Raw genomic sequence first — 19,579 nt, 5'->3', positions numbered from 1 at the left:
TCCTGAGAGAGAGAGAGAGTGCGTGTGCAGTCACAGGAGACAGGCAGAAAGAGAGGGGAAACAGAGGATCCAAAATAGGCTCCATGCTGACAGCAAAGGCCCAACTGAGCCACCCAGGCACCCCTGGGAGCAGTTTTAATTCTGCCCCAGACACTTTCCTCTTTGCATTGCTAATCACTTATCTTCCTTCAAGATTGGCTTAAATCTCACCTGCTCCAAAAGGCCTTCACTACTGATACTTCTAAGCAGAATCCCTTTCATTCCACTTAGAATGTTTCTTTCAAATTGTGACTGTTAATTTCTGTGTTTACTTTTTTATTTTCTGTGTAAATCCTTAGCTGGAAGCTTCCTAAAGGCAGCGAGTTAGTTTTGTTTTGTTTTGTTTTGCTTTGTTTTGTTTTGTTTTTTAATCTCTTGTAGACCAGCTTTCTAATCAATAAAAGTTAGACTTCCCTAGGACAAGTTTGGCACTTATAGTATTGGTGCTTATCTGGCTACTCTAAGATACATAACATCTTATATGGTAGATATATGGTAAAGATCAACTCAGACTGAGAGTTTATAAGGGGATATGGAAGAAGTCCTCCCAGGAAAAAGAAAAAAAAAAAAAAAAAGACAGCCACCGCATCCTACCTATACCTGCAATTTTTGCTTTCTTTCTTCTATCTTTGCCCAATGTGAGCGGTTGTACTGGTAGGTCAGGATAGGGCTGAAATTCAAGCAAGATATGTAGTGCAGAGCAAAGGGATTACACAGAATCCTACACTTCAATGATATGTGTATCCAATGTGACTGGTTGTGTGAGGATAATCAGATCATCCAAGTGACTCTCCTTCACCTTGGTTAAACATTTCCAGAAGCTAAACAACCTATAATGCCAAGAAGAACCAGTACAGGATACACAGGAAAAACACTGCACTCCTTCTCTGTCCTCACTACCCAGCTGCAGCTGCTGTTGGTTGAGGTGCGGGGCAGCTGGGGCAGGAAATGGTGTCCCAGAATGGTAACTGTGATTCTTGTAACTCTGAGGTTGTCATTAAGATGACCTTCTACTCTGCAGTAAAATATCTCCAGGGGGAGACAGCAAAAGCTTGCAGCTCTCTCCAGTTCCTTTTTCAGTCTCTCTTGGCAGACTTCTATTCTGAATTCTTAGAAACATCTGCTGATGGCTTCTGATGACTAATATCAGCAGGGAGTCTCCGCAAGGATATTCCAAGTTCTGAAATGTGTGAGAGCGTGTGTTATCTGCACAGCAGGAAGCTAGCTTAAACACTGGTGGTGGAGACATTATGCTCAGCACACTGGGGATACGGTGGGGTGGGGTGACGATGGTGTGACTACTGGTGGCAGTGGTAATAGTAGGAATGTTATTATTAACATTTTATAAACATATACTCTATTCCAGACTCTGTTCTAGGTGTATGGCATGCCTTATCTCACATAATCCTTCCAAGGGCCCTATGAGAAAGGCAGTATAATTTTTATTTTACTATTCAGGAAAGGAAAATGCTGAAAGTCAATGATTGTTAGTGGAAATGCCAACCTCTCATAAACAAACAAACAAACTGTGTTGCTTCAGTTTTCAAGATGTTAAAATGAAGCTGCACCTAACTTTAGTAAGGATGCAATCTAGAATATTGGTCATATAATGATGGAATTAACTAGAAGGCATGTGACAAAGAAATGAGTTATTAAAATATTAGTTTTAAGAATAAGAGAAATATAATGCTTCATAGAATAAATATATAGCCTACCCAAGAAGAGAGATTTTATGTTCTGTTTCTTTATACTTCTTCATGCCTTCATTTACAAAAACATACATCAGGAAAATGATGGTTGTAACAAGAAAAACAAATTTTAAACAGTTATAACTTATGCGATTAAAAAGGGATATGGTCTTGGGGCGCCTGGGTGGCGCTGTCGGTTAAGCGTCCGACTTCAGCCAGGTCACGATCTCGCGGTCCGTGAGTTCGAGCCCCGCGTCGGGCTCTGGGCTGATGGCTCAGAGCCTGGAGCCTGTTTCCGATTCTGTGTCTCCCTCTCTCTCTGCCCCTCCCCCGTTCATGCTCTGTCTCTCTCTGTCCCAAAAATAAATAAACGTTGAAAAAAAAAAAATTAAAAAAAAAAAAAGGGATATGGTCTTAAAGACTGTGCCATATTATTGCTTCTTTAAAAAGTTATTAAGATACACTCAGAAGCTATGAGTAGACTCAGGTTAAGTGCTTTTAAAGCCAGTACAGCGTCTTGCTTACAGTAAACTATAAATAAAGACTACTTTACTTAAATAAGGAAATATTGTTTTAATAATTCATTATATCATAGGTGATTTTTATAATGTAAAATTGCCAACAATATTTGCTGGTCAGATAGATATTTACACCAGCTATTCAACAGCAAATACTTGTTAAATATTTGTTGTTGTCAGAGATGTTACCATGCTCACTCATAACCATCCCTCCCTTTCTCATTATTATGGAAGAACACTGCTCATTCCATAACTCTTCCTTGAGATGAATGATATTTAAAGGGCTGACCCTTTAATGAATAGATGCTATAAGTATGTGGTTTAGTTTAGAGACGTTTTAATGTCTCTCCTACACAAAAGATTCTTCTTTACTTATTTTCTATTTTACTGCCTTCTTTTCTGCCTGTGTTTTTCACCATTAAAGACCGTGATGGTTAGAAGAGTTTCAGAAGGAGGAAAGGAATTCTTTGCTTGAATGAAATACTATGTCTCAAAATTACCACCGTAGCTGGATACACACCATAATTTTGTACACTAACAACTGAAGATGCACATCAATGTTTCTATTCCCTATTTCCTATAATCCTAGTATAATCCCCTGCTAGGGAAAGAGAGTGAAAGGTGTGAAATAGGAATGGCATAGAAGTTTAAAACAATTGAAATTTTTTTCATAGAATTTAAAAATTCATAGAATTTTAAAACAATTTAAATCTGTCTATAGATAAAGGGATCTCTCTGGGAAGAAAAAGAGTAGGACATAATTCAAAGATTTCAAAGTTTGCCTTTATCACTTTCCTACATCTTGAATATTAATTAGAGTAGCTCTCTTTTGCTGGATGAAGACACCATCCTTTAAAAGCCCTCTGCTCCCTGATTTCTTTGCCCTTCCTCATTCCACCTGTGGTAGACAGAATATTGACCTCCCAATGGGATCCATGCCTTAATCCAGGAAATTTGTGAATCAATTACTTCACATGTTAAAAAGGAACTTGCAGATGTGATTAAAGTTAAGTCCTCTGAGATATAAAATTTATCCTAGATTACCCAGGTGGGCCCAATCTAATCACACAAGTCCTTCAAAATAGAGGAAGAAGGCAGAAGAGTATGACAGAGAAATGTGGTATCAGAAGGACTAGACTACCTTTGCTGAATTTGAAGATGGAAGAAGGCAGCTGGGAATGTCTCTCAGCTGAGAGTCAGCCAAAAACAAAACAAAACAAAACAAAACAACAACGAAAAAACAACAAACAAAAAAAACAACAAACAAAAAACCCCAAAACCAAACAAACCAAACAAGCAAACAAACAAACAAAAAACTGGGCACTTGACCCTACAATCAACAGGAATTTAATTCTTCCAACAACACAAATAAATAGGAAACATTTTTCCCTAGAGTGTCTAGAAAGAAACATAGCTTGCTGACATTTTAATCTTATTGCAGTGAGACCTGTACTGAATTTTTGACCCACAGAACTGTAAGGCAACAAATATGTGTTGTTCTAAGCCACAAAGTTTATGGTAATTTGCTACAGCAGCAATAGTCATGACCATCTTATCACCCAACCATCATAACTCTTGTAAGTACTGCTTAGTGTGGCCACTCACTCACCCTTCAAATTTAGACAAGTCACTTAAGTTCTCTAAACCTGTTTTTACACATATAAAATAGACATACTATGTCTAGACCAACTACTTCATACAGTTAGTGGGAGGATTAAATGAGATGATACATAAACAGAGCTTAGAATAGGGCCTAACATACCAGTTTTGTAACAGAGAATGTCATACCTTTCCCAAACATCCTATTACCCATCTTCCACGGAGGTAGCGTTTCTAGCTGGTACCAAGTTACCCTAAATAAAGACCATACTTTCTATCATTTTTGCAGCTGAGTATGATCATGTTACTAAACTATGGTAAAAATGTGTGTGTGTGTGTGTGTGTGTGTGTGTAGCACAGATTCTAGAAAGTTTTCTTAAGAAACAGCTTGCAATTGTCCTTTGCCCTCCTTTTTATCACTTGCTTCCTGAAATGCGTGAGACACCATGTTGAAGCCTCAGACACAATACTGGAACTTGAGGGCAATGGCCATACCCTGGAATGGTAGAGTAGTAATTAGCCTAAGTCCCTGAGGATTTCCTGGAGTAGAGCCATCAGAAGTTATAGACCACATACCTATCTTGCTCAAGTCTCTCTTGTTGGGGGAGGGGGTTTCTGTCTCTGAAAGCCAAACCTAATCCTTATTAAGTCTGTATATCCTGGTATTTTTAATTAAGGATTTCTTTGTCCAGTCTCCTATTTTCTTCTATGCCAACCCCCAAAAGACTTTATTTGGCTGCATTAAGTATACAAATTGTCACCATTTATGTGAATCATTTAATATTTAAGCTTAATTATCATGTAGCACAGTTCTGATTAAGCATATCACTCAAAAACCATTATAATATTGAGGTTAAAGTGTTAGGGATGCCCAACCATTAGCAGTGGGAAGAGGAGTGAAAAAATAATCTAAATAAAACTATTTTGTATTTTGCATACTTTGCCTCCTTTTTTTTCTGAAGAATCAGAGAAATTCCTAGGAAGAGCTAACAAATATAAATAAACCAGTGAGATTTTTACCTAGAAATATTTCATCAGTTCTTTCAATAAATATTCATTTGAATAACTTTTACAAAACAGCTATTATATTAGGAGTTAAGGATGCAAAGATTCAAAAGTGGTTTTTGTTACTAAGTGTGACACTAAGGAAAACAGGTGAGCAAACAGATAATTACAATATAATATGACAACTGGTGAACCAGTATGCAGAGTAGGATCCTAAGTCAATCTAGGTGGAAGGACAGGAAAGGATTCCATGAACAGTGAAACATGAGTTGAGGCCTAAAGAATGGCCAGGAATAAACTGGGTCAGGAGTTAAGAGAGGTGCAAACAGAGTAGGGAAGTATAGAGAGCAGTATGTCCCCCAAACTAGAGGGTTCTGGTAACGCACTGGTGTAAAGTGTTGGGTCATGGGCCTTGAGCTATAAGAGAAGTTCAAGTTGTTGATGCATTCATCCATGAAGCTGTACAGATCTATTTAAATATTTTACCAAGAAGGGAGATAACATTTCATTTTGGAATACAAATTCACAGCGGATTTGTTGATAGGCATCAAAATGAGAGAAAGATTCTACAGTTGGGAAGTTGGTTGATAATTCATAGGAGAAATAATGAAAACTTGGATGAGAGAGAGTTAATCAACTTTGAGGCACACTAATGAGCTATATTGAATCTACTGGACATTTTATTTAGACTTGTGAAGGAAGAGAAGAATACAGAATGAAAAAGTATTTAAATTCAGGACATAGAGGTAACTGAATTTTAAGGAAATGGCAGAAAGGATGAATACCAGGAAAAGATTGAGAAGGGAAAAATTAAGGAAATCAGAGCATAAAGAAGTCAAGGGAAGAGAGTTTCAAGAAGCAGGAAGTAGTCAATAATGTCAATTAGTTAATAACTATTCTTTCTTTTTCACTTTACTAATCTTTATTACTCATCTTTATTATAAAATATAACATATGATTGAAATTTAACAGAATTTTTGTTAGCATAAAATTAAAGAGGAAAAAATTAACTGAGGTCCTCTATCCAAGGATAACCCATTTTACATTTCAGAATATTTATTTTTGTTTTTTACTTAATGATATTTATTTATAGACAACTATTCATTGCGCCTGCACTAATTCATTTCAAATAAAAATTTCAACTAAATAAACCATTTGACACAACACATTTCATTGGCAAGTGCTGTACAGGTATGACTCAGTCATGAGGAGGGAAAATAAAGGTCAATGCCTTTGACAGCTCCCTTACTTCCAAGGTTAGGATACCCTACAAATGGTAAACACAGACACTTTTCCAGGCTTGAGGAATCTTCTAGTTGTTTTCCCTGGTTTCCAACCTATTGCTTTATGCCAAGATCTGTACTTTACTCCTGGGTTCTTTCTGAATCATGACTTGGTAGGACCACCCACTTGGCTTTGATTTGTTCTGAACTGTTGCCTAAGGCTGGCTCCTATTAGCTCCTCCTCAACTGTAGCAGATACTGTCAGTGCTCCATCCAGATTTCCCGCAAATGTTTCTGGTCCTTTCTGTAATCTGTTTTCTATCACCACATTCATTTGCCTCTAAATGTCTAGAGATATGTCTTCTGGAGGCTTCCTTCAGTCTATGGGAACTGTTATGCCCACTCATGAGCCCTGAAGGGCCTGGGTAACCCTTAGCCTACAGTTATGGGTGGAGAAGAAAGATAGCCCAGCTCCCTTGTACTGAGTTGGAACAAAGTCTGATGTATAATTTACACAGACATAGGATCAAGCTACAGCTTGGATTTTGCCTGAAATTTCACCCTTGTTTAACTTTTCTCCAGTCCTGCTTCCCCCACTCTCTTAATAGTTTCCTCGGTGCACTTCCTTAAAATATCACTTGCATATAAATCCTTGTCTTGACTCTGTTTTTTGCAGAAAAGACAGCTGCAGTCTGCAGGAAAGTGACACTTTCTATATCTGGCTGAGGTCTCAGACCTGGCACTGAAGCTTGGCACAGGTCCCAAAGCTCTGACTCTTTGGCACAAAGAGCTAGTGCCTGTAAGTGGGCAGGCTAAATGAAGTGGCAAGAGGCTAGCTGCAGTGATGGAACAGTGACAATATGGAAAGGCTTTTGATGTTAGTGTTCCGGGTGGAAGTCAGGGTGTATTCTGATGCCTAAAGAGTTTATGGGGAGGAGCACTGAATGGGTCTTTAATGGATCTAAACAAAAAACATGGACTTAAATGTTGTACTGGGTATATGAATAAAATATTTCACAATTCAATTACATTACCACATCATAAAATAGACCCTGACTACTTATTCTTGAAATAAACAGTAGAATGAAATGACCTGCCTAGAAAGGGATAAGATTTCCTATTAGAAGAGGTTGTCCTTCCTGACCTGCATCTAAGTTTGAGACAGGTGTCCCATCTATCATGTCACTTCAACAGAAACCTGTGTCAAAATAATATAAAATGTTACAGTACAATTTTATCAGAACTATATGAAAAGTCCAATAAGTATGCTTTATGTTAGCACTTGAGAAAATAATATACATGTATAAATGTTACTAAAAATATTATAGAGTTAACATTTATTTATAAAGCAGTATAATTGCCACCAAAATATTTGCCAATCGTTGTGCACTAACTTTAGACTATGCTTGATACAAATGCCTAATAATTTCTCAAATATTCCATATGCATTGCTTATTCTTGTCCATTAGTTCTTTTTTTTTTTAACGTTTACTTATTTTTGAGAAAGAGCACATGCACGCAGACGTGAGATGAGAGAGAGGGGGAGACAGAGAATTCCAAGAAGGCTCCATGCTGTCAGCACAGAGCCTCACATGGGGCTCCAACTCACAAACCCTGAGATCATGACCTCAGCAGAAATCAAGAGTCAGATGCTTAACCAACTGAGCCACCCAAGTGCCCCATTAGTTCTTTTATTTATACCATAAATGTTAACGGGGCACCCACTGTGAGCTATGTACTATTCTTATGCTTAAAGCTCCTTAATTATTTAACATATCTCAACATATGTATTATGATCTATTTGATGATGTCATCCACCTAAAATTGTCTTTGGAATAAGGGGTAGCATAAATATTTACATAATACATTAAATTTAGAAGATAATGTCCCATGTACAAAGTGTCGTACTGTTTGCTGACTTGGGTGTTCCTCCAACACTCCTATGACATGGCCAGGCAAGGATAATTATTCCTGCGTTGAATATGGAGAAACTGAGATTCGGAGATGCAAAATTACTTGAACAAGAATTCAGGGTTTCTGACTCTTAGATCAAAACTCTGCCCAGTATCCCTCTGCATAGAATAATAAGGAAGTTATTTCTAAATAGGTGAGGAATATCCAGTGTGAGTTCTTAAATATATACACTTAAAATCATGCCATTGCCATACATAGGTTATAGTCAGCCGTATTCTTTGAGTCACGAGGTACAATTGTGAGCCAAATTTAGAAACAAATTAAGTATTCATAGTCCTGGAATACAAAAAAAAAATGTGTTTTGGCTAGTGTTATCCCATATTTTTTTTAAGTCATAGTCAATTCACATCCTTTTGATGACCAATTTTATATCTTCTGGGACTTTAGACTTCTGCTAAACTAGTGAGAGTTAAAATTTAGACTGAAGTCGACCTCACATGCCTGTTTTTATTTTCTCTGAATTATATTCTTCTATGCTCAATTTAATCTTGTTATTAGTGGCCTCCCAGTGGATTTTATTTTGTCATTTGTGAGATTTGTTGACATCCTGGAGACGTCAGTATTATTCTCACAAATAGCCATCCAATGTGGATAAAAACACGTCGCTTTAAAGTGAGAATATGAACTGGACAAAAATCCATAAAGAATTCTATTCCACACATTTTTATCTTGGTTCTGCACATTATACTGAAGATCTAATTAATAAAAAAAAACTGTACCTTATACTGAAGAACTATTTAATTAAAAAAAGCTATTTTGACTTTACTATTAATTTATGTTTACATTTGAAAACCACTTCTCAAAAGGTCATTAGACATCCAAGAAATTAGAGTAGAAGTACCCAACATTACCTTGTGTTTTCAAGAGCTAGAACCTTTGTATCCCAATATTGATGAAGATAGAAGAAATAAGAATATAATCAATTTGCAGGATATGTATTAGAGAGTCAACTGGGGAGATAAATATTGCAACAGATTCTTTACTGTCAAGAGACAATAAAAATTATGACTGTATCACTAGCTTCCTGCCTCAGGGTTCCTTAGTGACAATTAATAGAAACCTATTTTGGCTGACTTAAGTAAAATAATAATAATAATAATAATGTAACTAGATAAAGATATGGGGTAGTTCATAGAAGTAAGGAAAAGCTAAAATCCCAGCTTGCCAATGGAGGCATCCTTCTTGCTTTTCCTTGAAGCCCCTACAAAACTTCACATGAGGCAATTGCCTTGCAATGGGATGTTTATTTTCCTGGAGACCAACCACTAACCACTATCTCCTCATATTCCCTAAAACAGAATCAAACTCTCCATGGTGACGTTCAATATTTTCCCTGAACAATATGGTAGCCACCAGCAACATGTGGCTATTGCGTACTAGAAATGTGGCTCATTTGAACTGAGATATCCTTTAAGTATTAAGCACGTTCCAGATTTCAAAGATTTAAAATGAAATAAAATGATGGTAAATTATTGCATTAATAATTGTGTTCTGATTACATGAAATTATAATATTGAGGTTAAATAAAATATGACATTAAAATTATTTCATCTTTTAAAACTGTAGCTACTAGAAAATTTAAAATTATATATGTGGCTCACATATTTCTTTCTTTTTTTAATGTGTATTCATTTTTGAGAGAGAGAGACAAAGACAGAGAGGGGGTGGGGTAGGGGCTGAGACAGAAAGGGAGACACAGAATCCAAAGCAGCCTCCAGGCTCTGAGCTGTCAGCACAGAGCCAGACACAGGGCTTGAACTCTGGAGCCGTGAGATCATGACCTGAGCTGAAGTTGGACACTTAACTGACTGAGCCACCCAGGTGCCCCTCACATATTTCTATTGGACAATGTTCTTGTAGACAGCCTCCAAAAATTTTTCAAGACATAGATCAAAGAGTTTTGACAACTACTTTATCCTACAGTTAAAACATTTTTTAAATGTTTATTTATTTTTGAGAGAGAGAGAGAGAGAAAGAGAGACAGAGTACAAGCAGGGGAGGGGAAGAGAGAGAGGAAGACACAGAATCTGAAGCAGGCTCCAGGCTCAAAGCTGTCATCACAGAACTGAATGCGAGGGTCAAACTCACCAACCGTGAGATCATGACCTGAGCCAAAGTCAGACACTTAATTGACTGAGCCACCCAGGCACCCCTCTCCTATAGTTTCAAATGGACATCTTTTTTTTTTTCTTTTTAAGTGTGAATAGCTGCAAAATATGCAAGTTCTACTACACTATAATTTTATAAATATTTGAAATACAGTTTCCTTAAAATCTTGTTAACATTAGTCCATTTAATTTCTAGAAAATGTCCACTGTATACTATAATTGCAAAGACTGTAATATCAATCAGACAAATTAGGAATTCTATGTGTTCAATAAACCAGACTTTGTGTTTCAATTCAGGTTACTCTATAATTCTATGTATTGTAAATTCTAATTCTAGGATATACAGAGATACAGATAGATTAAAAGATGGGTGGATAGATGATACATATGCATATACACAAACATACACATGAACGTACATTAAGAGATAAAAAGAGGGGACTTTCTGTAAGTTTGTTTTGTAGATGAAATAAGGTATTGTCTTCTTCAAGTATTTCTTAGTGAATCTATTTTTTGCTTTGATCTCAAAGACTCTCCCCTCAGGAACTATATGCACATAGAATTTTCTACTCTGGATCGCTAGAATTTTATTTACACTCATTTCAGCTGGAAAAGTAATATGTGACTTTCTTTTGAAACCGTGAAAGACAATCACGAAAAGGAAAGTGATAAAAGAGAACAAACAGATAGAAGTAGGTTCTTAAGCTGGACTCTGTTAAAAAGTGGAATTCTTGAAAACGGTGTTCAGCTCTGCCCCCTGTCCCCCCCACCCGCCCATACACACACCCTGGAAATTGTTCGTGTATTCCAGCACACACATACAAAAGACTGAAAACAAATGCACGAGACAACTGAAATCAAGGAAGATCCTCCTCATACAAATTAAGGAAAAGCTCAAGACAGAGAAGTATTTACTTCACACATGGAGCTAATGTTAAATGCATATTGTATTGCAAGAAGAAAAATCAATTCAATTACCAGTCTACTTTAAAGTATTTCTTCTAATATTCTGATTTGCTATTGTGGTGAAGAAGCCCTCAATTATGTTCATCATTGAAATTCTAAGATTAAAGGAAATATTCCCTTACAGAAGCTTGTGGAAGGGGTATAAAGTAACCTTAAACACATATATTACTTTAACATTGCAATGCTCAGTCATTATATTTTATGTTTAGTAAGCTTAATGGCAATGTTTATAAACTGAGAAATAAAAAATGACTATAATTTAATGTTTAGTCACCTATAAATTAATCATTGCATAATCAAGTGTGGAAGAAAATGGTATATAGTGACATTTTTTTCTGCATCAACACGTCAATTAAATCTAACAAATAAGTAAAGACAAACACATTTCCTAATGAGACGGCAACATTTGGCAAAATAGATGTCATTTAAAATGATCCTATTTTGAAGAAGCCATTTCATGTTTCCTTATCTAGTCAGTATAATAATTTTATGATATAATATTATTATTTCTAATAGAGGAAAAAGAAAAACTAGTTAAGAGGAATCAAAGATCATGCCTGTCTACAAATGTGTAACTACTAAGAGAGACAGTATGGATTTGAAATCAGTTCCATTCAGTTTAATCCAGCTTCAAATCTCAAGAGATTTTTCCACCAATCATATTTGTGGTTTGGACAATTAGAACACCATGATTGCTTTTAAAATGATCAAACATAAAGAAAAACAGGTACAATGATATTTGAAGAAAATTATAGATATTGAGGTATTAAGCATCTTGGTTAATTGAGATTTATAACAACTAGGAAAGCTGTATGCCCATGTTCTATGCCAGTGACCGCCTTCCTGAAAGAGATCTGATGTGAGAATCTATAGAAGCGAAACAGGATTTTTCAAACTGTGTTATAACCTGTTAGTGTATCATGAAATAAATTTATTGAGGCATGACCCATATTTTAAAAACAAATAGGTCAATATAGATTAGAATAAAAAATAGAGAAGTGAATTCACATATTAAGGAAAAATACTATTTTGTGGCATTGTGTGTACGTGAGTGAATTGGGCCACAATGTAAAAAAAAAAAAAAAATTCTAACTGCGGGTCATAGTTAAAAATGCTTGAAAACCAATTTCTATAAGGATATCTTAAAATAGAGGTAAACCAACAGATCAAAAATTAATGTCCTCACTCAGGTACTTGATAAAAATAGCAAAGAAATGAAAGTAATTATGTACTCCTTAGAAAATAAATTGGATTTTTTTAGAAGAAAAAGAAGAGATAAAAGTTTGGTAGATTGGGTAAGATAAACAAGGGGAAATGTGATGACCTCTGTGAAACTTCAGGTACCTCAGTAAATGAGAATGAATTAAACTTAGCAAAGCAGACATCTCATCGAACAGGAGATAATTACCACATTTTGATGACAATTACAGGTAATTATCATGACACAAAAAGATCTCTATCTCAATGCAAGATTAATATAATGTGTTTGTTCCATACTTTATAATGAATTTACTTCATGCTTATCTTGGTGTAAGATACTTACAGCACCTTAGTGTGAGATACATCCTTGTAATAACACATATCTTAAGAAGTACACAGTTCTGACCTTTGTCAGCTATGTGATCTTAGATAAGTTATTCAGCCTCCATGTTAAACGCAGACAATAAAAGTATCTACTTCACAGGGGAGTCTTAGGAGGATTAAACAATTCATAAAAAGTGCTGTGAATAGCATCTGGCATGTTGCTAAGCCTTCAATAAATGCAAGTTTATTTTTCAAGTACTACATGATTTTTTAAAATATTTTCAACAACCGATAATTCATACAGAGAAGATATCTGACAAATAAAATATTTGTTCAACTGAACTGACGACACAGGTTGGGTGAGCAAAATAGTTTCTTTATATAGAGGAAAGGTTAGATTTAGTGATTTTCCCAAGTTTACACAGTTAGTTTGGGGCAGAAGCCTTCTGATCTAGTTCTGATTCATAAATCGGGGCTTGCCTATGAGGCAAGTGTAACTGACCACTGAATTGATTTTTAAAACCATGCTGCTGCCCTTAGGATAACGATTCATAAACATAAAACATTCTGGCAGGCAGTATATACTTTATCTAATAACAATGAGTTAATGTGTTTTAAGTCCTTACTATATTAAGCACTCTGTAGTCATTACCTCACTTATTTCTTACAGCACTGTGAAATGCATTCTCCTAATATCTCCATTTTTATAGATAAAGAGACAGAATTATAGGGAGGTTAAATAACTTGATCAAAGGTATCAGTAAATTGTAAGTCAGTATTTGAACTACCATCTGAACCAGTTTTATGGGCTCTACTACCAAACTTTCCTTCACTAACCCAGAAAAGATACCAAACAATGAGAGGAATTCTGATTCTGTCTAGTTAGGTACTCTCTGTATTCTTCCAAGGAGAAGGAGGATAGAGAGAAGACAGGAAAACTAGCTGTTTTTTTTTCATCTTCTCTTACATTCATTCAGCATAATATTCTTATTTGAAGTATTGTGGCACATGCATGTTTAGATGTATTACTCATTTATAGTCAAACAGAAAGACAATCTAACCTTTTGAAATACCCATAATGTGAATCTCCTATGAGTGGAGACCACAATAAAAGCTACTTTTTATAATAAGGAGTAGCTGTGAGATGTATAGTAATAAGAGAAACATTGAAAGAAAAGGCAGCTTTGTGCCAAAACACGATATATCTGAATGATACGTCAAGCAGAAAAGATAGGAAGCAAAAAGCCATTATTCATGACTTCTTTAAAAAAAATACATACTTACAACTTCAAAAAAAAGTCTCAGAAAACATTCATCTACAATTTTAATGTGTTGTCACTTACGTTAGTCACCAGGAGGAGAGTTGTGTTATTTAAAGATTGATTTTTCCCAAATTCTCATGTAAGTTTACATTTGGATAAGGGAGAAGTAGAAAGTATTGGCAGAAATCATACTCTAGATACGAATTTTCTTTCCTGCACTTCTTCATGATCTCTTTGCCTTTGTCTTTATGATTCTACTTCCTGCCACAGACGGTTCTACCTTACCTTATTTGTATTCACTGCTGTGATGACCCAGACGCATTGTGCATTGCTGTCATACTGGAATGGAAAGTTGGGAGACGTAAAGGTTCCACTTGGTCCTTGAAGATTAGAGCCACATGTCTTCACTAAAAAAGAAATTGCATTTTAAAAGTGAGCCTATGCCTCATGCAAAGTCTTAGCAATACAGTGTTTTGCAAACAGACTTTAAATTCAAAATTGCACAATTATAGCCACGTTGACATACATATTAGGGCGTTCTGTCACTTATCAAAGTGAGACTATTTTTTATACTCGAGAGTTCACAAGCTCAATATTTTCAACATTCACTGAAAACTAACTATGAATAAAAGTGTGAGGCATTATAAATTATCCTCTGACTGTAAATAGGTTAGCTTAATTAGGGAGAGGTATATTTATGCAATATCATGTTAATAAAAATCTACAAAAAGAAAGAAATAAAGCCATGGATTGATTAAGCCATCCAGATAGTGTTTTCAATCCTATTTATTAAGTATCCTAGGACTTGAGACTACCTACTTTTACTGTTCTTAATACTGTGAATTAGACCATTCAGGCTACAAAAAGAGCTGCACTGAGGTAATTTTAATAAATTCCCACAAAAGTTAAATGTTGTAATACTTCTTCAGTTTTCCAACCATTCTTTCTTCTACTTAATAAGAGTGAGTGGCTGCACTACATCTGTGCCTTCTCTTCCTTCTTGGTCACCATGTTTCTTGTTGGCATTTGTTGTTGTTGGCATGTTTCTTGTTGGTTTTGATTTGCATCTCTTTGCCCCATTCCATTAAAATCCTGCATGTGTCATCCTTCTCCAACTCATCAATAATAGTTCAGTGTATTTTTCAATGAGGTACATATATTTTCTTTTTTTTTGAGGTACACATATTTTCAGTGCACTTAAGACTTTACATAGTTATTATCATCACCACTTTATTTTTTTAATGTTTATTTATTAATTTTGAGAGGGGAGGAGAGGGGCAGAGAGAGAGAGAGAGAGAGAGAGAGAGAGAGCCTAGTGTGGAGCCCAACATGGAGTTCGATCCCATGACCATGAGATCATGACCTGAGCTGAATTCAAGAAATCAGATGCTCAACTGGCTGAGCCGCCCAAGTGCCCATATTCATTGCCACCTTAAAGATCCGTTTAGAGGTCCCAAAATTTGTTTGACTTCCCCAAGATCACTCAGCTAATAAATAGCAGAGTCAGGATTACAGCTCAGGTTCTTTCAACTCCAAGTCTTACTTTCCTATCACCAAGGGTCTCTCTAGTATGCTAAATAAAGTTTTCTTTACTATTTTTTTTCACTTTAGCTTATATTTTAGCATAAATCTCTTCCAGATAACTTAAAATTTATATCTTGTGGTTAAACCATTGAGGATTAAATGGTTACTTTTCCTTTTTCTTCCTTCAACATCAGTTACCCATTTTTCCTTTTTTCCACTTACTACCTAATTTCCTGTAAGTCTTCTATGCTCACTATAGCATTTTCTTGCCTCTCATTCCCTCTATCTCTCTCTGTCTCTCTCTGTCTCTCTTTCAATTCCCATGGTATATATAGTCCCATCTTGGCTGATTTTAAGCTACCACAGGTTACCAAGGCCTCACAAAATTTCTGAGTATTCAATAATTGCCTTTTCCTCCCACTTTATTGAGATATAATTGATATACAACATTGTGTAAGTTTAAGGTGTATGATGTGATGATTTGATACACAGTAAAATGATTACAGGAAGGTTAGTTACCTCCAACATTTCACATAATTACTATTTGTGTGTGTGTGTGGGGGGTAACATTTAAGATCTAATCTCTTAGCAACTTTCAAGTACACGACACACTATTATTAAGTATAATAACTATAATGTATATTATATCCCCAGAAAGTATTCATCTTATAACTGAAAATGTATTCTTTACCCAACACCTCCCCATTTTTCCCACTACCCCTGGCCCTGACTTTGGCAACTACAATTCTATTCTCTGTTTCTATGATTTAGTCTTTTTTCAGGTTCCACATATAAGTAAGATCATTGCTCTTTAATATCTTACGAATCTTCTATGTGCACTATTCCATTTTCTTCTCCCTTATTCACTTTTGAAAGTATTATAGTTGACTTCTCTCATTTTGGTATCAAAACTGCTTTCTCAATGCAAGAAATGACCTTCTAATTGCTAAATCTAATAGTACTTCATTTTTTTCCACATACACGATTTCTTAGCAGAATGGAAAGAACTGATAAGCTGTGTTTGAAATTATCTTCCTTCCCTTATATAGTCCTAAACTCTCTTGATTCTTACCTAATTGTTTGAAATCATTATGCTCCATACTTTGTATTTATTTAAGTTTATTTATTTTGAGAGAGAAAGAGAAAGAGAACAAGCATGAGCAGGGAGGAACAGAAAGAGAGAGAGAGAGAGAGAGAGAGAGAGAGAGAGAGAGAGAGAATACCAACCAGGATCTGCACTGTCAGCACAAGGCCCCCAGTGCAGGACTTGAACTCACAAACCCTGAGATCATGACCTGAGCTGAAATCCAGAGTTGGATGCTTAAGTGATTGAGCCACCCAGACGCCCCTCCATATCTTGTGTTCTTGGTTTTGTTTTGTTGCATTTGACCCTTAGGTAGCTTAATTATAAATGATTAAACGGCCTTTTCTTGTTCAAATGGTCTCCCTGAATAATCTAATTCATTTCTAGGCTACAATGGTCACTTATGTACTAATAGCTCTCAAATTTACGTCACCAATTTTTCCATCTCCTATTTCTAGAGTAATCGTGTCTCTGCCTGCTGGACATTCTATGAAATGTTTTAAAGAAGCTTTTAATTAATTTTACCTTTCTTCATCCACTTCCCTCCCATCCATACATAGGCACCCTTCAAGACCTATGTATTTCTCATCTGAAACATTCCATTTTCCTTTTCTTTTCTTCCCAATACCTAGAACTTCATCATCATCCTTTCTTGAGCTGGAAATAGCTACTTAACTCCTTTCGTATACTCATTTTTCTTCCTGTGTTCCATTGTCTTTAGTGCTACTATATTTATCTTTCTAAAATACAGATTTGATTATCTTACTTGACTTCATTAAAAACCTTGATCTCTGTTTCCTATAGAATAAATTACAAACTGCCTAATGCAAAATATAAAATTGTTTTTATGAGGATCTAGATTTCTTTTCCAGTACAATCTTCTGCCATTTTATACACTATATACTCAACTTGTGCCAAAAAAGAATTCTTGTTCTTCTTTGAATATATCACACCCTTTATGATTTTCCACTCATTTCTATAATGTTTTCCAAGTCTCAAATGTGATTCCTTCTTACATTCCCTTGCAGAAATTCTTTTCATTTAAACAAAGCCAAGATGATGTGCCACTTCTTTGTATGAAAAGTATTCCTAATTCCTCCGCTCAGGGTTCTGTATGGACTCTAGTCTTCCCAGCACATTATTTGAACAAAACATCTATAAAGGTGATTAAGTGCTAGCGATCTGATAGAAAATAGTTATAAACATTTTAAGCACTTCACAGCAATAAAATATTTATAGCAATCATATGATTAAAGTTAGTAGAATCAACTTTCTGATAGGACATACTGTTTCTTTGAGTGACACTACTTGGGAATTCTCTGGCATGCTTTGTTTTCTAAAACATATACACACTTATAAACTTTTGTGGACAAGGCCTGTTTTTCATCCCTGTTTGTTAACTCCTGATGCAGTGGCTTTCATAATGTTGGGATGTTTACTAAAGGAAGAAATATCCAAGTTATTTATCACAGCTCTTAGGTGGAGTATCAAATGAGTGACCTCTACATGATGATGAATAATCTTTATAAATATGTTCCAGACCAGGAAATTGTCCTTTATGAAAATAAAAAAAAAAAACTCATAAAATTACAAGTAAAAATCACCAATATATATGTTGGAGTTATAAGATGCTATTGGAGTAATAGATCAAGAAATGCTATGGAAGTGGTAACAGATCAGGGAAGGTGATTCTTAGGAAGTAACATAGAAAAAGAGCTGTATTATTTCTAAGTTTTGTTCCCTGCCCCTCTCTGGTAATTTAGCAGCCTTTCTCCCATGGCTCTTGTAGAAACCTTATAAAGAACAAACCTATTCTGATCAAATCAAGGTGAATTTGTACAAAATAATAAGGTGTGCATTTCCCCAGTAATACTTCATAAGACATTATCTTTTTAAAATTAACATGTGACCATTACTATAAGAGATGGTTGAAATGAAATGTTTTAAGGACATTTGAGGAAAAAAAATCATCCCATGTGTGCAGATGTATAGGCTCTGAATATAAAACAATTCACTGATGAAAAATTGACTCAGAAAATAAAATGGCTCAGGAAATTAAGTATTTTCAAAGATATAAGTTATAGGAGGTCTAGTTAGAGCTATATTAGCTTAAACGAAATAAATATTTCCCAAGTTGTGAAAAATCCTTCTTATATTAAAATAAAATAGTTTAAATGAAGGAATTAGTAATCTAGGGAGGAAAAAATACCCAGTAAATGAAACAAGTTCGGGAATTAATTTTCAACTGACATCACAAAAGATTTGCTCTAAAAAAATGGATGAAATGTGGTAGAAATCTATTATCAAAGTGGACAAAGGAAAATAAGACAAGTGAGACAAACACCATTAGACGTAGAGCATCTGTCCTCTTAATGGACATCACTAGGAACTGTGGAGTTTACATATAGAAAATAGAACTCCATTAAATAAGTACAGATTTCTGGGTTGAGTGTCAGAAGTTTAGTCTTTCTACACAATATTTGGCATATGTTTAGAAGGACTCTGTTCAACCACACTTTATATTTCTCTTGCACTTTCTTTTCGAGAAGGAAACTCCTAATAGTTTGGAAGATCACACACAGAGTTGGTTTTATTATGAAGTGAATTCCTACATGGAAGTTTAACTTCATAGTAATCTAAATACAAACATGTGGAATTTAAGTAGTGACTTGAAATACGGTTATAACACTTTTAATACACCAGAATTTTATTTTGTTTTTATTTCACTTTAATTGATTAATATAGTATATAATATAATTTACGTTAAAAAAGGCTGATTTATCTAAACATCAAAGACGTGTTGTTAGACTTCTGATAAACACGTAGAGAAACTACTCCCTGAATCAATCCCAATTCTCAGGTTGTGGACTCTGGGTCATGAAACATGCACACACACACCCCCCCACGTCCCCCCACCAAACACACACATCTGAAGGTGAATGATAAAACCTATCTAAATCAGTGTCTGGAACTATCAATAAGTAGTTCTGTTTAATAATATTTAATTGGACATCCCAGTCCCTATGTCTTCATGAGAAGCTGATAAAGTGCCAGAAGTGGAGTAG

At 35.3% G+C, this 19,579-nt stretch overlaps 1 protein-coding gene across 1 annotated transcript in view; it reads right to left on the bottom strand.

Annotated features, from left to right (window-relative positions):
- Window positions 1–19,579, bottom strand: part of CSMD3 (CUB and Sushi multiple domains 3) — a 1,276,067-nt gene that overhangs the window by 602,660 nt on the left and 653,828 nt on the right. The window contains 1 exon segment of the mRNA XM_030304305.1: window positions 14,192–14,313. Within this exon segment, the coding sequence (XP_030160165.1) occupies window positions 14,192–14,313 (122 nt within the window).

The sequence above is a fragment of the Lynx canadensis genome, chromosome F2 (genome assembly GCF_007474595.2).
Source record: "Lynx canadensis isolate LIC74 chromosome F2, mLynCan4.pri.v2, whole genome shotgun sequence".
NCBI lineage: Eukaryota > Metazoa > Chordata > Mammalia > Carnivora > Felidae > Lynx > Lynx canadensis.
Note: the sequence above shows the minus strand (reverse complement) of the source record. Positions and strands in the feature narration are given on the sequence as shown.